The sequence below is a fragment of the Carassius auratus genome, chromosome 35 (assembly GCF_003368295.1).
Source record: "Carassius auratus strain Wakin chromosome 35, ASM336829v1, whole genome shotgun sequence".
Classification (NCBI taxonomy): Eukaryota; Metazoa; Chordata; class Actinopteri; order Cypriniformes; family Cyprinidae; genus Carassius; species Carassius auratus.
In genome coordinates, this window is record NC_039277.1 from 6790966 (window position 1) to 6812666 (window position 21701).

At 39.0% G+C, this 21701-nt stretch overlaps 3 protein-coding genes across 4 annotated transcripts in view; 1 reads left to right on the top strand and 2 right to left on the bottom strand.

The window, feature by feature from the left end:
- Positions 1 to 10005, top strand: part of nlgn2b (neuroligin 2b) — a 70588-nt gene extending 60583 nt beyond the window's left edge. For both annotated transcript variants that reach the window (XM_026219567.1, XM_026219566.1), the window contains exons 6-10: positions 298 to 483; positions 5298 to 5563; positions 5676 to 5829; positions 5975 to 6341; positions 6439 to 10005. In XM_026219567.1, the coding sequence (XP_026075352.1) occupies positions 298 to 483; positions 5298 to 5563; positions 5676 to 5829; positions 5975 to 6341; positions 6439 to 7360 (1895 nt within the window). In that variant the 3' untranslated portion in view covers positions 7361 to 10005. The remainder of the gene's footprint in view (positions 1 to 297; positions 484 to 5297; positions 5564 to 5675; positions 5830 to 5974; positions 6342 to 6438) is intronic.
- Positions 10006 to 16173: 6168 nt separating this feature from the next.
- Positions 16174 to 17517, bottom strand: LOC113054816 (endonuclease domain-containing 1 protein-like). Its single transcript, XM_026220618.1, has 2 exons — positions 17175 to 17517; positions 16174 to 16962 (listed from the first exon to the last, which is right to left on the bottom strand). The coding sequence occupies exons 1-2, from the start codon at positions 17478 to 17480 to the stop codon at positions 16354 to 16356; spliced, it is 915 nt and encodes a 304-aa protein (XP_026076403.1). The 5' UTR covers positions 17481 to 17517; the 3' UTR covers positions 16174 to 16353.
- Positions 17518 to 20114: 2597 nt separating this feature from the next.
- LOC113054817 (endonuclease domain-containing 1 protein-like) lies at positions 20115 to 21670 on the bottom strand. Its single transcript, XM_026220620.1, has 2 exons — positions 21364 to 21670; positions 20115 to 20933 (listed from the first exon to the last, which is right to left on the bottom strand). Exons 1-2 carry the CDS (start codon positions 21643 to 21645, stop codon positions 20334 to 20336), a joined length of 882 nt encoding a protein of 293 aa, XP_026076405.1. The 5' UTR covers positions 21646 to 21670; the 3' UTR covers positions 20115 to 20333.
- Positions 21671 to 21701: the final 31 nt, after the last annotated feature.

Consider the following 21701-nt stretch of genomic DNA (forward strand, 5'->3'; position numbering starts at 1 on the left):
CAATCATGACATTCAAGTGTTGTATAAGTCATATACTGTAAGTCAGCCTATATAATTCATGACCATGTCAAGTATATTGTTAACATTAATAGTTCAAATGGAAGTCCCAAATGAACATGACTAATTAATGCACCAGTCCTCTGCCTTACTTCATTCTTTCAGTTTACCAATGCACTTTGCTCTTCTTTGCCTCCGAGTGCTTGATCTTGGTCAAAATGTATTGATCATGGTCTTTTATGCCTTTGGTCCACATTGTCTGTTATCTTATCTCCAGTCTAACTTTCTCACTCTCCATAGGTTTTCTGAGCACTGGAGATCTGTCTGCGAAGGGGAATTATGGGCTACTGGACCAGATTCAGGCTCTGCGATGGCTCAACGAGAACATCGGACACTTCGGGGGAGACCCAGAGAGAATCACCATATTTGGCTCCGGGGCTGGAGCCTCATGCGTCAACCTTCTCATCCTGTCCCATCATTCTGAAGGTTTGAAACTCTGTTACCATGATCTTAAAAAAATCCCATCATTTAAAGCAGGGGTCTCCAAACTAATGCAGATTTTAGCTCCAAGCCTAATTAAACACACCTGAACTTGCTAATTAAGGCATGCTGGAAACTTTGATGTGTGTTGGGGCAATTTGGAGCTAAACTCTGCAGGACACCGGCCCTCCTGGACCAAATTTGGAGAGCCATGATTTTAACAAAGGTCACCAAAAAAATAACATTTATTAATTGTTTGAGAAAGAATACTAGATAGTTTTTTTAATACAATTTAAAATATATTTTAATTTCACTTTTGATTACATGATACATTACTTGTAATAGGCTCATATTTAACTGTATTTTTACACAAGCATTTCCACAATGTATTATTTGAAGTGCATCACAAATCATTTATCTATTTATTTACTTGTTCATGTGCCTAAACTCAAACAAGCTCAACCTACCACGTGATGTGTGAAAACGAACCTCATTGGATTTGTGGAAGCTCAGGCGCGTTTGCTTAACACGTGTTAAGCCCAAGACAAGCATGTCTGAGTTTCCGCTTACCAGTTCTGCTCTGCGTATGTATGTGCATCGATGGATGTGAATAAAAGTCTCAATTAAAGCTGTTAAGTCATATAGAGTGATCATGTCTCTTCAGAGGACTTGGAAGAAACCAATTGATTCATATGGATTATTTTTGCGATGTTTTTGTCTGTGATGAACTTTTTCAAAAACATGAGCATTTTTGGTGTCTTTCAGCAGAAGGACATAAATCTGTCCGATTTCATTAAAATATCTCAGTTTTGGTTTCAAAGATGAATGAAAGTCTTTGGACTTTGGAAAAGGGTTTGGAACAACATGAAGGTGAGTACTTGAATACAGAATTTAGAACTGAACTGTTAAATTAAATTAAGAACATTTATTGTTATATATTATTTTTCCCTAGCTTCTTAAAGCATCTATGTGTGTAGATTCAGAACTTCGGTATTGTGTGATTTAATTCCAGTAACTACATTGGATTTTTACCAATCAGACCCAAGCTTTTCAAATTGCTTTTGCAGGTAATAGTCCAGTAACAAAGCCCTATTGTGTTGAGATAGTAACATGTTTTTATCTGAAATCATCCTAATTTTGCTTTATTTTATTTTCCTGGCTAGAAAACCAAGCCAGCTCTTGCCTCCCACAAACAACTTAATAGGTGTTTAAAAAGTGTGTCTGCTTAGTCGAAGCAGACACAGAAAGATAAAGATATTGCCTACAAAAATAAAGCTAACCAACTTTAAGCTTACTTTTGAGTTTTTCCTAGGTGGATGGAGCTAGTGTACATTTTCAAATGTTAGCTAACACGTGGATTGCTAATGTTAACTGCTGTAACACGAAACCTTGACGAAACGAAAGCTATGAAAATGTCCAATGTATTGGCATAAATAATTATTTTTCATTATAACAAGTACACCATTAACATACTTTTTTATTATTATTTTTTTATTTTTTTATTTTTTTATGTTTTTCATCAATAATTTGGCCTGATTGTAATAAAATAAATGTTCTTTGAAAAGTTTAAAAACACCACATTATCACTTTTTTTCTTGTTTGATTGTGTGGACAGAGCTTAAACTGTATGAAGGGCTGAGAAGGTTTTGATTATATTACCCATCAGGTACACTGTGCTGTCATTGTTAAAAATAAAACACTAATTACTAATCATCATTTTCTTCAGTATTTCATTGTGAAATATTAGTTCATTTATTGTTTCAGATCAGCTTCTGTTCAATAGAAGACACATTTAAATCAGATCAGAGAGACAAGCAAAGAGAGTGGTAAGTATGTTTTAATCTCATATCAATTAATCTCAAAGGTTAATTATTGCTGCCATATTTCTTAATAAAGTGACTAATAGGATTCTGGGAGTTATGCTTGGATTCAGCACTTCTGTTGTAGAGATGTTGGGTCTCTTTTAACCTCTAACCTATTCTAACCTCAGAGTATTGTGTTGTGACGACCAACAGAAGATAAAAACATGCTCATGTCAAGCTTGATGAGGATTTAGTCCAAGCTATCAAGGGTTAATAATTAATAATTTTTCCTTTCACAGACCCTGTGATGAAGAACATTTTAAAGACCATAGTATCTGAATTACATGCCCCGAGATACAGAAAATGCAACACGTCATACTCAAAGAAAAGTGACTCTCCACTTGAAGATGAAGATGGTGACATTTCTATTTTCTGTTTCTTTGTTATGTTCTGCCATTTGCAGAATTAATTTGTAAAAAAAAAAAAAAACATTATTCACTTCTCCACTTTACTGTTTTTTGGTAACGTCTTTGTGTGTGTGTGTGTGTGTGTGTGTGTGTGTGTGTGTGTGTGTGTGTGTGTGTGTGTGTGTGTGTGTGTGTGTGTGTGTGTGTGTGTGTGTGTGTGCTTGTGTGTGTGTGCGTGTGTGTGTGCAGAAAATTTAATTATGCATTGTTATTCAATGAAAGAGTATTCATAGTGTACTTTCAAGTAATATAGGGATAAAATAAAATTTCTGCAAATTGAAGTATTTCTGTTATACCATCTCACTGGTCTTTATTTATTTATTATAATTTATTATAATTTACTATAATTATTTTGACTATTTGTCAAGAGTTTATATATGCTGCTGTCCTTTTTAAATGTACTCAATGGATTTATTGGTGTAATGTACACAAGATATTTTGTTGTAAAAGTATATTAAAGTTTTCTAGATATGAAAGTGTGTGTACGTGCTCGTCGTTAATTTAATGAGTGTTGTACTTTTTAATATACCATATAAGATTGCTGAAAAATAGCTTTATAACAAATTAATAGTGTACTAGGAATGCAAATGTTCTTGAAGTACATTAAAGTGAAGCTTAAAATATATAACTGTACCTCAAGAAGTATACAATTATTTTAAATAAAGTGAAGAAGTATAATTAAGTTACACTAAAGATACTTGAAATTGTTCAATTTTAACACAACTAAACAGCTTGATAAAGTTGATATGAAGCATATCTTAAAGTATCTTAGTCGTTCCAAAAAAACATTTATTATGCACTCAGTATACTATCATAAAAATATAATAAGTTTTAAATATAAATATAATAATAAATATAATAACTTAATAATAAGTTACTCAATATTAGTACAACTAAGAATATTTTTTATTTACCTGGGTTGTCATTTACCAATTTACTGAACCTCATGCCATTCCAAACCTGGAAGACTTTTATTTTTGGATATTTGGAATTGTTTTGAAGTCTATAAGCATATTTGTGCTTTATATTTTTACAACATACAGTACGATTCTATGTTCTAATTTTTTTTTATATTGATACACTGTGCGGCTGTCTGAAAGTGGGACTGATTTTTGGCAATGCCTTGCAGTATGTGTGTGAGTTTGTGTATGTGCAAGACTGATTTACACCGCTATCTCGAGATCACACGTGCGTCTACATCTGATGCCAGTTTATAATGAGTGCTGTGTGATAAAAATGGAGAGATGTGAGACAAATTCATAATGAGCAGCGTGTAAAACTATGTGTGTTGCAGAAGTGTTGGTCTGCAGCTGAGCTGATTCTTAATTGATTTCATAGGGAACTGAAGCTGAGGGGTCTTGTAATAGTGTGTGTGTATGTGTGTGTGTGACTGGGGATGGGGGAAACATTTTAATAATTAATAATAGAATCTGCAGATGAAAAGCGTGAGACACTTTACATAACGGTGCAGCAGGGTTCTGAAAGCCAAGATGGTTTCCTAATGCTTACCCAGAGCCTTTCCGAACGCTGAGCTCACTTTGTCACTTTTACTCAAGTAATGAATCAGAGTTTCTACCTGCCTTATTACAACACATATTAAAAGAAACTCATGTTCATGCTGTTATTGGTTTTTCTTTGTTGAAGACAGCATGACCTTTCTATTGTACAGAATTCCACCATGTTAGCTTAGCAACTTGTTTCTCTGACTATTAAAACTAGTTTCAGAACTATAATAGTATGTGTGTAGCACTGTTTCATATACTGTATACATATACATATACAGGTCCAAAAGTCTGAGATGACATTGACAATCTTGGTCTGAGTTTACATGACACACTGGTTAATTGAATATTTTTAAAGATTGAATACACATCGCACCTTACTTCTCTTTTCTAGCCAGCACACAAGGCCAATCATAGTCTGCCATTTTGGCATTCCTATAGCTCATCCAGCAGAGAGCGGCACTAGCAATGCCAAGGTCATGGGTCTGATTCCCAGGGAATGCATGAATGGATCAAATTGTTTTTAACAAATTGCAAATGACAAATGCAAAAATGTACAGTTGAAATTATTCTGGTGCATTTGTCTTTAGAAGCCAAGATTCTATTCTCCTCTGATCTGAAGTTAAAATTCAATTGTGTTATTTTCTGAAATTAAGAGTCTATTCATTTATGAACTTTTTTTTTCTGAAGTAAAGATTATGTTCTGAAGAATGTGTTATGAATTTATTTGAAGTTATTGGTGTTTTTTTACTTAAGCTTCTGTTCTGTTCTGCTCTGTTCTTAAATCTCTTCTGTTCTGAAGTTTAAAAATGTGTTCTATTCTATTCTGAAGTCAATATTCTGTACTAAAGTTAAGAAATCAAACGGGAAAGCATTTATTGTAGTGGAAATAAGTACCATTGGCCTTCCCTTTGTGGTGATAAAAGATATTCAGTGGATTTATCTGGCTCATGGTCATGGGTTACATTCTATACACGTTGACTCACTTACATTAAAGCCTGCTCTTTGACTCTTCTTAGTCATTGTCTTGTAACTGGCCTTGTTTTCAGGTTTGTTCCAGAGGGCCATTGCTCAGAGTGGCTCCGCCATATCGAGCTGGTCAGTGAACTACCGGCCCCTGATGTACACCAAGATCCTGGCCAAGAAGGTGGGCTGCAGCTACAGCAACACTGCAGATCTGGTGGACTGTCTGCGAAGGAAGAGCTTCAGGGAGCTGGTGGATCAGGATATCCAACCTGCCCGCTACCACATTGCATTCGGACCAGTGGTGGACGGTGATGTGGTACCCGATGATCCTGAGATCCTCATGCAGCAGGTGTGAATTTAGACACTGCAGCGTCCCAGAGTTTAGAGTGCTTCACAGTCTAATCATGACAGTTAATTAGTGAAAGTGAGTACAATGGGTGACATTTGTGTAATGACCTCAGGGGGAGTTCCTGAACTACGACATCTTGTTGGGGGTGAACCAGGGTGAAGGGCTGAAATTTGTAGATGACAGTGAGGGTGAGGATGGTATTTCAGCTGCTTCCTTTGACTACACCATATCAAATTTTGTGGACAACCTCTATGGATACCCAGATGGTGAGTTCTGATACACCCATACATACTCACAACATAGACATTGACCGTTGTTTGCACTGCCAATTCTGCCACTCAGTCTACAGCGCTGTCTTTCAACAACCAACATCAATCTTTTTCTCTCTTGGTGTCTCTGTCCCTTTTTTAGGTAAAGACATACTGCGGGAGACCATAAAGTTCATGTACACAGATTGGGCTGACCGCGATAACAGTGACATGCGGCGTAAAACACTACTTGCACTTTTTACTGACCACCAGTGGGTGGCACCAGCAGTGGCCACAGCTAAGCTGCATGCTGAGTTCCAGTCCCCTGTTTATTTTTATACCTTCCACCACCACTGCCAGACGGAAGCACGACCCGAGTGGGCAGACGCAGCACATGGTGACGAGATCCCGTATGTGTTTGGTGTTCCCATGGTGGGTGCCACAGATCTATTTCCCTGCAACTTTTCCAAGAACGATGTCATGCTCAGTGCTGTGGTGATGACATACTGGACTAACTTCGCCAAGACGGGGTGAGAGTTTGATTTGTCCGAATTTGTTCACCCAAAGAGACCAGCATACAAATACAATGTCTTTTTACTTCTCACTCTGTTTCAATATTTTTTCCAGTGATCCGAACGTTCCAGTACCGCAGGATACCAAGTTCATCCATACTAAGCCCAATCGCTTCGAGGAAGTAATCTGGACCAAATTTAGCTCTAAAGACAAGCAGTACCTCCATATCGGGTTGAAGCCTCGCATCCGGGATAATTACCGTGCCAACAAAGTTGCCTTCTGGCTTGAGTTGGTTCCTCACCTCCACACCCTTCATGAGGAGATCATCAGCTCCATAACCACGCGACTGCCACCCGGCATCCCGCACCGGCCCGGTCGGAAGGGTACAGTCCAGAGCCCCGGCACACGCTCTACTCGCCACCCCACGGTCTCAACCTACCCACCCGACCCGGACCTCGAAGGTTCTGAACACCCTCCTGAACGATTCCCATTCCCGAGCGACACAAGGGACTATTCGACGGAGCTGAGCGTGACAGTAGCAGTGGGTGCGTCGCTGCTCTTCCTCAACGTGCTGGCGTTTGTCGCGTTGTACTATAAACGCGACAAGCGGCATGAGCTGCTGCAGCGCCGCCATCGCCGCCTCTCACCTCAACGTGGGACAGGGCCAGGCATTGGCATTGTGGGGGCTCCACCCCATAACGACCTGGCATTGAGCCAAGAGGAGGAGCTAATGTCCTTGCAGATGAAGCAGCAAAGGGTGGAACTTGACCATGGCACGCCTCTTCCACAGCGTGGCCTCCATGGCGACCTCGAGCCTCTAAGACCACCTGTGTGCCCACCGGACTACACTCTGGCGCTACGGCGGGCACCTGAGGACGTGCCCCTTATGACAACTAACACCCTTTCTATGATCCCCAGCACCATCACTGGCATGCAGTCCCTCCATGCCTTCAACACTTACCCCCCTGCACCTGCACCAAGTGCTGGGCACAGCAACAACGCCCTGCCCCACCAGCACTCTACCACACGAGTATAGTAACCCCTCTAAGGGGAGCAGGCCCCCAAACACATAGGAACACAGACCTCCGGTACTAAGAGTGGTGCTCTACACGAATACTGTCCAACACACCACTCCTGTCCTTTTAAAGCCCACTCCCAGCACACTCTCTTTCTCTCTCGTTCTTTCTTGTTATACTCTTCCTGCTCCTCTCATTCTTGGAGAAGGTTTTGGGTAGAGAAGTGTTGGCCATTTTCCCTGCTCAATACAGCAGCTATCCCCTCCCATTTAGTTTTTCCTCTACTTTTCCCCCTTAAGTTCCATTGCCACCTTTCCCTTTTTCTTTCTTTTCTTCTCCCCAACAGTCTTTTGCTCTGCTGTAGCTGTTTCTAGTCCCCAAAAAGAACAGTTTTTCTTACTTTGGACTGTTTTATAAATCAAGAAAATATAAGTGTAAAATATGTATTATTGATAACCTTATAAGGCTATGAATGAAAAAAGATTCTACTATCTAATTTTTACCAGCATTCTTGTGCCAAGTACTGTGATCATTGTCCATTCAGACACAGTCTAGTGGACAGACGTGGAGAGAATCACCTGAACTGGATTTATTGAAGGATTTTGCAGAATTGAGGGGGAAAAAAAGGTGCCAAATTTGTTCCTTTCCTTTGGTCTCTCTCTAATTTTTGCGCTTTGTTTTGCACTGTCACTGTTAAATTGCCTATGGAGAGAAATTAACACCACTACAAAAATCTATATAAAAAGATTAATTAAATTTATTAATTAAATTTAATAGATTAATTCAATTTATATCTTGATTGCACTTTGGGAAAATTGCATGATTTATTTTTTAAGAAGAAAATGGACATTCGGGATTCAAGACTTTGTCTTTTTATTGTCTTTTTCTGCAACAGTTTTCTCTCTCTTGCTCTCTCTCTTCTCTCTCTCTCTCTCTCTCTCTCTCTCTCACTTTCTTTTCTTTTTTTTTACATCAGCTGTATTTTGTGCACTTCATTTGGAGATTCTTTTCCCTCTGTAGATACATGGTCATACCCAGAAATGAAACTGATTCTTGATGATAATAAAGAGGATAAATAGTTCCCTTTTTTTTTCCATTTATAATTACGGAAGCTGTACGACAAAACTCATCTCCTGAAGAAGGACTGATCAGATCCACGATCCCCTCCTCTCTTTTTTATCCCTTTTCTCCCTCCACTCAAATAGTCCTGAGTAGTAACCCACGCATTATGCCACATTGAGTTGAGGAACGTTCACTGTGTCGCTCTCTCTTCTCATTTCTCCATAAAGACTCAAACTCTGTACGTCCAGAGTGACGGGATCAAAACCTTCGCCCGTTCCCGCACAGCTGGAGTCTCTCCATCTCTCTCTTTTATCCAGAGCCCAAGAGAGCTCATGACATGTCCAGAACATTCTTCCCCCTCACTGACACTGACCTTTGGGTGATAATCTCAGTTTGAGCTCACTTGTCACCAGGTGGACATCTTGTTATATGCCCTGTCACAAGTCCCTGTAGGACCTTCTGATTCAACCTTGCAAAGTTTTTTTTTTTTCCGAAATCTCTCTTTCAGGGTGCCAAGAATGATCTGGCCGAGAGGAAGCTGGAGATGGGCAATTTGCTTTCATGTGTGCGCATGTAAGTGTGAGTGTATGAGGAACAGCACAAATGTGGCCTCTATATGAGCTCTGGATACTGACTCTGGTAGCTTTGTGCATCAGGTTTGAGCCATGGTGGCAGTCAGAAACTAAACACAGCCTGAAGAGGCGTACTGCATTACAGCGGAAGAGGCATCACCCCTCATGCCACTTAAATATACATTTCCGATCCATAATGCAAGCAACTGTGCATACTGATCTCATCTCCATCCATTTTTTCTGTTCTCTCGTCGTCTTGTTTTTGGAGTTTCTTGTCGGTGGGTGGATGGAATACACACAAGACCACTTTATATGTCATGTCATGATGAAAAACAAAAGATGCAAAACTGTACATTTTTATAAGTGTATGAGGTGACATGGTCTTTGTAAATATTTTGTTTATTGTTGGGTTCACGGCCGATCATATCCACTGTATAAACAGGTGCAAGCTCATTCATCCAATCATATCCCTCCAGCCACGATTCTGAAGACCCCTTATTTGATTTTCATTTAAAGGTTTACAGATACTAAAGCTTATTTTCAACAAAAGACATCAAATCGTAATGAATGTTGAGGGAAGCGGAAACGAACTGAATTCCACATTAGAGAATATATTGAGTCAAGAATGAGCGTACTTGATGAGAGTAATTGCATTTGGAATTCAAATTTGCTGCGAGACCCGACAATGCGGTGGACAATAGAGTCACTGGCTGCATGCACTGGCTGATTCGGTTTCGTTTGAAAAACAGAGGGTGGAACCGATCAGGGCCTAATCAGAATATTTTGTTGCAGAGAGTTAAATGAGAACGTTTATTTGGAGAAGCTCGTTTTATTTCCTTGTATGAGGCTGTAGGATGTAAATCGCTTGAGTCAGCCCTATTTTTTTTTTTTCGGAGAGGCCTGCTGTTTGAGTCATTCTCCTGGGTGTTCTCCGTTACGCTTCAGTGGACTAAATGACACTGTGGGGTGTTTGTTTTCTCCTACCTGGTTGTAAGTTCTTAGAAATTTAATGTTACCTAAACCATTGGAGATTTGTTGAAGCGGGGGTGGGATTCCGCAGAGTTCTGGCTTATCTCTTTATTGTGAATTCGAGCTGCATATATTTCAGAGTAGAGAATTTAAACAGTTCATATTTTTCTACTTAATAAACAGAGAGAGATGAATCTACCGGCAGCCGACGGACATAAAAAGCACACTCTCACCAGGCATGGTGATACTTTTTGTCTGGGTTGCCTATGTATTATAGAGGATTTAACGAAGAAGAAGAAAAATACTGAGAAACAATTGTTGAGGATCAATGTTTGGTCGCCAAAAAAAAAAAAAAAAAAAGACTTGCACCTGTTGAGTTTCATTTTGTTGAATTTCGGCAACATACAAAAGGCTTAAGATGAGGGGACTGTATGACCACAATGGGTCTAAAGAATGAAATTCATATTTCTATTTCCTATACAGGCTACTACACACTGTATGTTGTGTATCTGAACTGGACAACATTAAAAGAGATTAAACATACCGACAGTCCTGTCTCCTTATTTGCATGTTATTGTCCTAAATTGTCTACCTGGGGGAAAAAACACTGTTTTATTCTCTTATCCAATGTATGTATATTTACAGTTTTATTTAATCTTCTTGCTTTGACCTCTAGATGGAAGCACACATCACAATACAGCAGTCACACAGCATTGTGTCCACTTAGCAAACCTTGCTGAACCCTCAAAAAAAGAGTCTTGCCGTTAAATGTACACATCTCAGAAAGGACATGTCCAGTATGCGTACACACAAGGGACACTGCCTACAAAAAATGAACAAATAACAGCACGATTCATGGATTTGTAGAAAATTGAACATACAAATATAAACAAATAAAAATGTGTGAGGTGTATTGTAGTCCAGTTGGCTGGATACAGTCAGACAAGCTGTTCGCCACACTGATATAAGCTTGTGAGTTCACTTGTGGGCTCTGAAATGTTTCTGCAGGTTCTTCTGCCTTGTTCACCTTGTTGCGTAAGTAAAGGTGTCAAGACTGTTTTGCTACACTCTTCAAGTAATGCATACTATCGAAACATGACTACAGGTTTGTGTGTATCTGTGACTACTGTAAACGGTTCCTGAGCTCGCATCAGCTGTTTTGCCATTGGCAGACGGATGCAGCTGAAAGCAGGAGTCTGACTTTCCCACACAGGAAACTGCTCTGCACCTGCAGAAGTTCTGAGAGAGAGGAGACCTCCTGCATCTGTGTGCTGGCAGGACCTGAATCATCTGGAAGAACTGTGGACCTGGCCTGCTGTGGAAACAGAACGGACTCATTAGGGAAAATGTCTAATCTCAAAAAAATTCTAAAATGGATAGATTGCAGCTCTCAAATCCGATTGGTTCGCCTCGTAAAAAAAATCACAACACATAAAACAAACTAAGACTGTTTGTACTGCTGAAATCAACTACTTGTAACAGCTTTGGCTACTAAGCTAGTTCCTCTTCCATTTCAAGTGTACTTTGTATTGTACTCTAGTATTATATTTTAACCACGATTCCTTATGTATCAAGTAAACCATGGGGTAATTATTCATTTTTGGGTGAACTTTGTACTAAGTTGTATTACTTATTTGCATAATGGTGGGTTTAAGTATCGAATGTGTATATAAATATGTTTACATCATTTTTTTTTTATATTAAACACATAAATAATTTGACATTCTGTGTGAAATACATACAGATCTCACCATGATGATTTAAGAACCTCAAGCTTCTTGTACAAAGTGGTCCAAAACCCTCAGGTCACAGATGGGTTGGAGGGGAAAGACCTTGTCTCCACCCAGCCACACAAACACTATCAACACTGACACCAAACAGACAAACAAACACTATCGCAAATACTTTTACAATTTCAAGTGAACCTCTGATGTCACATGGGCTATTTTAACGAATGTTTCAGTTGAGTTGCAGGGTCAGAAAGATGACTGAAGGTCTTATGGGTTTGAAACGAGATGAGGGTGAGTAATTAATGACAGAATTTTCATTTTGGGTGAACTGTCCCTTTAATTATGTCTTATGAGTGAATCGAATATTTCACTCAATCCGTTTACTAAAAACCACAAATCATTTGCACAGGTCTCTAATATTCTTGCTGCTTTTCACAGCTGCTGAGCATGACTTGAAGAACACAGATAAACTATACATTTTCACAATCTTATGTCTATTCTATTGATGTTTCATCAGTCAAACCATCTTTATCTGCATTTTATTCAGCTGCAGCGATAACTGGATGCCTATGTCCATATGAGGGATTTCCTGAAATGTCATTAGTTACTATTACTTCTGTGAGTCTCACTTGTGGATTTTCTCAAGTATAAATGAAACAGACATTGCGTGTGCACTCACTAATTCTCACAACACCCTGATTTACATAAACTATTTTCTCTAAAGAAATCAGAAGTACACATCCATATGTTTTTCTCCAGTGTAGATGTCACATGTGTTGGTTTGTAAATCAAAGCATGTGAAAGAGATATCAAAATAGTTATTTTAATTATCCACATGAGAAAGGACACAACCAAACAATCCAAATCTTGAATCATTAATAGCAGACAAAACCAAAATGAAGAACACAGATTTTTAAATATTGGAAATGTAATCAGTGGGAAACAGAAACAGGTGTGGGACTAATTCATTAACTAAACAAGAAAATGAACATGACCAAATAAGGAAACTCACAAAGAACAGAAATCAATAACTGTAACATTTTGCCCCCTCCCGGAACGGTGCATCCCCGCACCGACAGAAATAATCCAGCCGAGGGAGGGTGGGGGTTTAGGAGGCGGGCGTGAGGCAGGCAATAGAGAGGGAGCATAGACCATAGTGCCAGGGTGGAGTGGATAGAGGGAGGAGCCCAGAGCAGGAGGAGCCAGATTGAGCTCCAGAGGCCAGCCAGGATGGTGGCCCACAGTGGAGTTGACGGCTGCCCAGCTGGATGATGAGTATGAGGCAAAAAGAGCAGGAGAGACAGAAGAGAAAGCAGACAATAGGGGGACAATAGGGCGCAGAGATTGGAAGGAGCAGAGAACCAGGGCACAGAAAACTCAGTGAAGGGATGAAGCATGAATCAAAGAAGAACACAGTCAATGCTGACCAGAGGCTGTTCTAGACCCTTTTCATCACTCCATCTCCCACCGCAACTTTACCCTTTAAAACAATTGTATTTTGCTGACAGATTATATGTGGTCCTACAAATGTTAATTTAAATTGAGTAACTTATTTAAAACTTCAGTCAGTCAGAACATATTCTCCAAAAAAGTACTCAAGAAGATTAGAACTTATTAAAGTGTTCTCATCCCATGAGTGTCATACAGCAAATACAGCTAACAAGCAGAGAGGCACTGACAGAGAGACAAGAGGGGATGATGATGAGGAGAGGAGTCAAACTCGTTTTTTAATATTCCAGTAAAGTTCCTTAAATGCATTCTGTGTGGTCTTTAAGCTTGTGAACTGCGTGTGTGTTTTGACTGAAAAAGGTGGTGCATGATTTTGTTAAGCAATTTGACAATGTTGTAGAAAATATTTGCAAATGCAAAAAAAAAAAAAAAATGTCCTCTTTTGGAAAAAGCTGGTGCACATTTCCTCATTTTATTTCTTTTGTCACACACACACACACATCAATTATGTTGAAAAGTCAGTGCTGTCTTTGCTGTTTGGCTGTCACTGTGTCGCTCAATATACATTCAGAGTTTCTGTGTACAATCCCGTGATGACAGTGATCTCACTTTTGAGGGTTAATTTCTTTATTGTACAAGGAGCACTTATTATCTGGCAACTTGTACATTTAAAAAGGCTAAACAAATAAATAAGGCCTTAGCTTAAAAAGTTGTAATGTTGTATTTTTCTAATGTGTGTACCTATTGAAACTATTATCATACAGTACTATAGAGTATTTCTCTTAACTGTAAGAATGTCACGATTAGGTAAGAGGGGTTTTTTTGACAGCACCATCATCTAGTGTACAAATACTGAATTACAGCCAGTCATGGTTTTGGTCACAACTTTAGAAATAGTTTACCTTACTCAGGCATAGATTATGGCCTGGGCCTCTTGTAGCACCTTGTAGCAGCTTTAATGTTGTGTAGTTGGATCCCGTGAACATTTTAAGACTGGGTAAAGTCCCTGCCTGGGACATTGTGATTAATAAGATAACAGGCATCTGACTTATAAATGTGGTCTGCTGATCTGGGATCAGGGGACTTTGGTCGTTTACTTTCAGTCACATCTGCCAAGTCTTCCATAACAGTTAAAGTCTCCATCTCCATCTTGAAAAGAAACCAGCAGCAAATAATGAATCCCTTGAGTTCATTTACCATTACTAGCACTATGAATAAACACAATATTACAACTGCCAATAATGATATTAACTAAAGACAATTTACAGAAAGGAAAACAAGCGAAAAGAAGAATATGAGTTAAGAGAAAGAGTTAAAGCTTGCTCGGCCTTATTCGCTTGAGGGTATTTGCTTATCCTTCCTCATTTGTGTCCCTCGGAGATTAGATTATGTCCATAAAAAGTGAAAGGAATGTCCCACAAGCTGACTAATCTCACGCATTTTACTGGTTTGCAGTGGTCAGTCATTGAAGACTCGTCCTGTGTGACCTGTGAATTATTTGTGCACTTTCATAAAGTCTGTATTTCCTAATGGATCAGGGGTCACCAAGCTCAATCCTGGACGACCGGTTTGCTACAGAGTTTAGCTCCAACCCTAAATCATTTTATCAAGCTCTTATTAGGAATACTTGAAACTTCCAAGCAGGTGTGTTGATGCAAGCTGAGAGCGAAACTGCAGAACACTGGCCCTCCAGGACTGACCTCCAGGTGACCCCTGCCTTAAAGTGTAGGGATCTGTATTTGTGTTGCTTTAAAGAATAGAGAGGTGTAGAATATATCAGCATTATGTGGTAGATGCTCTTGTTTGGCCATCCCAGTAAGTGTGTTTTTTTTTTTTTTTTTTTTTTTTTGTGGGTTTCAAGGCCCATTTGCACACAACTCTGTTATATGTTATATATAAAATTTACCATGCCAATTATTTTCCCACTCCATCCTTATAATGTTGAGCAATAATCACAAAATGATAAAACCTATTAAACTCAACATTGATAAAAGAGACGGAGACATTTTCACCCAGTGTTTTTGAATATCTTGTTTAAAGGTCTTGTAATAAAATGTTCTTTAAATTCATTACCCTTTCTCTCCCCGTGTTTCTCACAATGTTATAATGATTTGATACAGTGCCAGTTACTGGAAATGATGCCTGATATTAATCATAGATAACAGTGATAAAGCAATCCATATTTTGCTGTAATGTTGAAAATCAACCAGACATTTCTCCTTGGGTATTTTATTGGTTTATATCAGTCATGTTTATTGAAACACCAAAATGAAAATCCCAAATAAATAAAGTAGTTTGGAAAAGGATGAACAGTCAGGGTTTTTGTTTTTGTTTTTATTTTTCACATACCATTTTATACCACACAAAATCAGCCTTTTACACTTTAAAAAACACAACCTAAAACCTAAGGTGGTGTCAATGAGTAACTTAACATGTATGTGAACTGAGGCAGTTTGTCATACACTATGCATATATAAGATGATTAATTTTAAGATAAAAGCAATAAAAGTGTTGTAGGCAGAGAGCTGACAGGAAATAGTTTATACAACCATTGATTTACACCTTGAAGTGACAAATTTCCCTTTATTATCTTCAATATATGGCTATTGAATTAAATAGCTTTATATAAGTCTATATTCTGTACATTACCATTCAAAGTTTGGGGCCAGTAAGATTTATTATTTTATTTTATTTATTTTAACTTATGCTCAAGAAAGCTGCATGTATTTAATCAAAAATTAAATAACTGTAAATAACTATTTCCTATTTTAGTGTATTTTAAAATGTAATTTATTCCTGTGATGGTAAAGCTGAATTTTCAGCAGGCATTCAGTGTCACATGATCCTTCAGAAATCTTTATGATATGCTGATTTGCTGCTCAGGAATCATGTGTTATTATTATCAATGATGAAAACAGTTGCTGCTTGTTGCCGATAGTCTTTTTTTTTTTTCACAAAAGTTTACAAGTTTACAAAATACAAAAGAACAGCATTTATTTTAAATGTAATTTTTAGGAACAAAGTTCTATTAATAAAAATAAATAAAATAAAATAAACTTACCTATCCCAAATATTTAAACAGTAGTGTATAACATTGCAAACCACTATATTTAACATTAACTCCACAAAATTTCTAAATAATTGTACAGTAATTTACAGAGAATCTGCAGGAAAGAAGAAAGCAAGAAAAAAGAAACCACAACCAAAGCTGTAAGCTGAAGGTAAGTCAGATCATTTGGTATAATGAAGGTAGGAAGGAAGAGGTGAAGGTGAGTTGCAGTTATCATAGAACAGCTGGAAGTTCTTGTCCACAGACATTTTGTTTGTCAGGTAGATCTCCAGATCCTGCACTGTGAGCTCTTGGACTCTGTTTCCATCCTTTGCATTCTTAGCCAGGGCAGCTTGGGTCGGAAAGCGGATGCGCTCATTGTGTGGTGCGTTTCTGTCGTAGTCAGTGCAGCAGTAGGCAGACCACACTTCTTCAGGGATGCCAACACGGTCCTGGTTGTTGCGTCGGATCATGTTTCCAGTAGTGGTTACCCCAGTTACAACATAGGCTGTTCCCCGGCAGAAATTGTTGAGGCGCAGACGGATGCGCTCTTCGTGTTCCCGCCATGGTCCGATGTTGAACTCACGTATTTCTGGCACGACGTTGGTGAGCGTATAGGTAGCTGCTCGGTCCTGGGGGTCTGACTGGTGCTGGTCTGGATTCAGATGGCCTCTTTCATATAAAACCACATCGGAATAGTCATCCAAAATTGCCTGGCTGTCCTCAAACTTCATGTGTAAGTATCCGGTGGGGAACGGCAGCATGTTCCCATTCCCATCGAGCTCTGCAAGCTGAGAAGAAGGTCAACACTTCAGTGCAATTGTACCAAAGAAAGCCAGTCCTCAAACTCTCAGATAAAAGATACAAAGGCTGTCGCTGGGGTTTCAGAGGGTACAACTTTGTACATTATTTACCTCCAAGGATTCATATTAGTACCTTTTGAAAGGTACCATCCCAGGGACAGTTTTTGTACTTTTTATTCTTAAAGTGAATAGTTTCATACCTGAGGTTCATACATCCAGGGATAGTCCACACGCCGATCGCCCTCTGTTTTCTTGAAGGTGTATGCTGAGTAAACCGGGATACGGTTTTTGGAGTCGTACAGGGTCACATATCTGGGTTTGTCAGCATAGCGCTGGCAGATCTTCTTGAGTCTGCTATCTCTGAAGCCTCGTGGTGGAGTGCCCATATACAGCGAGTCCTTGCATCTCTCAACATGGTTGAAGTCTTCGACCACGGTTGCAGTTCCCAAATGTTCAGAGAGCCATGTTGTGAAGGCAAGGACCAGAAGGATGACAGAGGGATGCATTTTAGTCAAAGGAGCTTCTCGACAGTCTTACTTGAGTGCTTCTTTGATAGAATGAATGAGTGAGAAGAATTCAAAGCTAGTTACTTTGAATAGTATTGATTAGATAAGCAAAACAGAACCGGTGAGAGTTTGCCTAAAAGAGAAGTGCATGTCATCCAGGTGAACTTGTACAGCTGGGGCTTTACATGGATCTAGGATACAACATTTGAACATTCTGACACTTTTTCACATTGCTATTTTCTTTCTAGATCATTTATGCAGATTCTTTAAGTCCTGCAAGTTGAAAGTGGGGCCTCCATGTATTGCATTTGTTGGCCCAGGTCAACCTATAGAGGTTCAGTCACGGTTGAGATTTAAGGAATTTGTAGGCCAGGTCAACACCTTGAACTCTCTGTCATGTTCCTCAAAACATCCCTGGACTATTTTTGCAGTGTGGCATGGTATATTATCCTGCTGTAAGAGGCCAATGCCATCAGGGAACACCAATGCCAATAGGGGTGGTCTGCAATAATCTTTAGGGAGGTGGTATGTGACGAAGTAAAATTCCCATGATGCCAGGATCCAAGGTTTTCCAGCAGAACATTGCCCAGAGCATAACACTGCCTCCCGAAGCTTGCCATCTTCCCATAGTGAATCTGCTGTCATCTCTTCCCCAGGTGAATGATGCACATGCACCCAGCCATCCATTAGATCTAAATTAAAACATTATTCATCAGACCAGGCAACATTCTTCCATTACTCTGTGGTCCACTTTTGATTCTCTCATGCCTATTTGTAGGCACTTTTGAGGTTAATCATGGGCACTTTGACCAGTCAGTGGTTTATTGTGATGCACTATTTGTACAGAAACCTTTCTATCGGGCCAACATTAAGCTTTTCAGCAATTTGAGCAATTGTATTGGACAAGATGGACTGGCCTTCACTTCCAAAAAGCATCAATGAGCCCTGGCTACCTAAGTCCCTGACTCTGGTGTACCAGTGCACCACTTATGGTAGGTACTAAGTATTGCATACTGGGAATAGTTATTGTGTTTGTGTGTGTGTGTGTGTGTGTGTGTGTGTGTGTGTGTGTGTGTGTGTGTGTGTGTAAATCACACAAATAATAGTAATCCTCTCCTTTTAACCAGCAGCTTTCTCTGGAAGGAATAATCAATAAAAGGAGGTAGAGGCATGATGGTTCAGGAAAATGCTGTGCAGAAACCTCATCACATATTCCCAGAACAAACTATTCTTTCTATCTTTTTCCAGTATATGCAGGTCCTATAGATATGGATGTCTTTTCTGTGGAGCTAATCAACTTTATGGGTGCCTTGTATAACTGTCTTATAAAATGTAAATCAGGCTATTCTATACTCTCCATGTATCTCTCTATTCTATACTCTCTGAGTGTGAAGGGGTGATGACAGAAAAAGGAATACAGAGATAAACCTGTCTTTATGGAGCCTGTGTCCTGTGCAAACAAGGGATTAGGAAGGAATGGGGCTCCGTTCTCCACCTTTTTATGCCACTTTTATTTGGTTATCTGATACTACATGAGCTATCTCACATTCATAAAATTGTTAATCGTATTTGCACACATAAAAGCAACTTTTGTCTGTGAAAAGAATCAATAGAGAGTGTGCATATTGAATTGATCAAGCAGTAGGAGTCTGATATCAGCTTTATTGTGAAAATATTTTTTTTCAAGAACACCTACAGCTAATATGTTGTTGAGTCATGTTTTTCATGTTTTTATATTGATAATTGACAGACTGCAGGCAAACAGAGACGATTAAGCGGTCAGTTTTTATTTTAGAAGAGTTACAGCATTCAGATTAATTGCAGTAAACATGCTTACAAAGTGAGAAAAGATTTAGTTGTTGCAGTTTTATAAAGAAGTTAATGGACATAATAAAACCATCTAAGGCCCCAGATGATTATAGTCAGTAAATCTCTCTCATTTCATCACTCTTTAAAGTCCTCTCATATATATATATATATATATATATATATATATATATATATACTTAATTAGAAGATCTAAAAGATATTAGAAAATATTTCTGAAACTAAAATTGGATCTTCATTCTACTATTCAAAGCTAAAGGAAATGGATTCAGATTTTTACTGTTCAAATAAAAACAAAGGAAAAGAAAAAGGATGAAAAGTAAATAGTATTATATGTTTTTTGCCCATAATCATACACAAAAATGCATTTTAGGGAATATTCTTCAGGGTCTGATTATCATGTTCTTCAACTGATTTCTAGGTTTTTTAAGCACAGACACTACTAATCAAAAGTCTGGGGTCCGTTATTCATTTATTTAGTTAGTTAGTTTTTAATGTGTATTTTATTCCGCAAGGATGCATTAAATTGATCAAAAGTGACAGAAAAGACATTAATAATGTGTTTTCAACACTGATAATAATAAGAAATGTTTCTTAAGTGGCAAATCAGCCTATTCTAAAGGATCATGTGACACTGAAGACAGCTAATGAAAATTCAGCTTTGCTATCACTGGACAAATTCAGTTTTATAATATATTAAAAATAGAAATCAGATATTTTCAGTTGTAATAATATTTCACAGTATTGCTGTTTTATCTTTCATCAAATGAATGCAGCCTTGGTGAACAATGATAGACCTCTTTCAAAAATCTCACTGACCCCAAACTTTTTGAACGGAAGTGTAGATGCAAAAAAATTGTTTTGTAAAGAACTAAACAATGTTTTCAGTGGAATCTAAAATGGCCTTTTCTGTGTCATTAGGTTATAAAATAAAGAGTGTATGCCAGAATATTCATTCTACAGAACACAATTCTGATCAGTGAAAGATATTATTTTATGAGTTTTAGAGAAACAGGATGAAGACGTCTAAGTCTTGACTGACATTATGGCATCATTAGGCTCACAGTTCCCAAAGAAAATCTGAAACCTCTTGTCCACAAAGGTGTTCTTCCTCAAAAAATCTTCCAGTTGCTGCACAGACATCTCTATGACCTCTGCTCCTTCTTTCTCGTTGAGCCCATGAGCTGCAAAGACAGGGAATTTGGATCGCTCGTCGAACGGGGCATTGTGATCGTAATCTACGCAGCAGTATGCCGACCACAGGTAGGTGGGAACGGCCACTCGGTCGATGTTGTTTCTACGGATCATCTTACCAGATGTGGTGACCCCCGTGACTATGTAGGCCTTACCGCGGCAGTAGTTGTTGAGTCGACGGCGGATGATGTGCTCGTGTTGTTTCCAGTAGCCCACGTTGAACTCGCGGATCTGTGGGACCACATTGGTGAGGGTGTACGTGGCTGCCTTGTCATCGGGGTGAGCCTGGTGCTCGTCGGGGTTCAGATGGCCTCGTTCGAAATCAACAATGTTTGAGTAGTCTTCCAAGATGGCCTGGGCTTCTGCAAAACTTTCGTGGACATCATTGGAAGGAAATGGCTGCATCTCACCAGAGTCTGTTTCTGTGGAGAGCTACAGAGAGTACAGAATATTTATGTAAAAGCAACAACAGATTTTTAAGATATTTTAAACAGTAGGTACATATACCTTATGGAAAATATAGCTATGCAATCAGCCTAAATTAGTTTGATGGTTTAGTTTGTAAAGAAAATCAGCTTCCCTGCTGGTAAATGGCTTGTTGGCTGGTCTTAGTTGGTTTAAATTGGTCTCACAGCATGGCCAAGCTGGTGTTCAACTGGTTTCTGACCAGCTGGAAAGTGCCCGAAGCATGTTTAAAACCAGCCAACAGACCAAAATAATAGACCAGACCTTTTTTTTCCAGCAGGTTGAGTAGAAAATAATTGCTCAAAATCTAAACTTAGTTTTTTCATGCATCAAATCTACAAAGCTATTGATACAGTGATTAAAACTACTCATTCTGAGTTATATGAGAACTGGTTACCTGAGGCTCGAACATCCAAGGAACATCAACCTTCTTGACGCCGTCGGAGCGTTTGAAAGTGTAGGCAGAATACACCGGGATGTGATCCACCACATCATACAGAGTGACATACCGGGGCTTGCCATTATAACGCTGGCAGATCTTTTTCAGCGAGCGGTTCTCCAGACCCCGCGGGGGTGTGCCCATATACATGAATTCACGGCATTCAGGGGAAAAATCTCTCTGCACTTCTGAGCGCACAGTGACGAGCAGAAAGCAGAAAAACACAGTCCAGAGATCCATTTTATTGAAATGAAACAGCTCTCCTTCAAAATCTCCTTTGAATAACTCCTTAGAAA

Coding starts and splice junctions, on each gene's coding strand:
- LOC113054817 (XM_026220620.1), bottom strand. CDS start 21,645: ATGGATCTCTGGACTGTGTTTTTCTGCTTTCTGCTCGTCACTGTGCGC. Junction 20,934..21,363: donor CTTGGATGTTCGAGCCTCAG/GTAACCAGTTCT, acceptor TACTCTCTGTAG/CTCTCCACAGAAACAGACTC.
- LOC113054816 (XM_026220618.1), bottom strand. CDS start 17,480: ATGCATCCCTCTGTCATCCTTCTGGTCCTTGCCTTCACAACATGGCTC. Junction 16,963..17,174: donor CCTGGATGTATGAACCTCAG/GTATGAAACTAT, acceptor CCTTCTTCTCAG/CTTGCAGAGCTCGATGGGAA.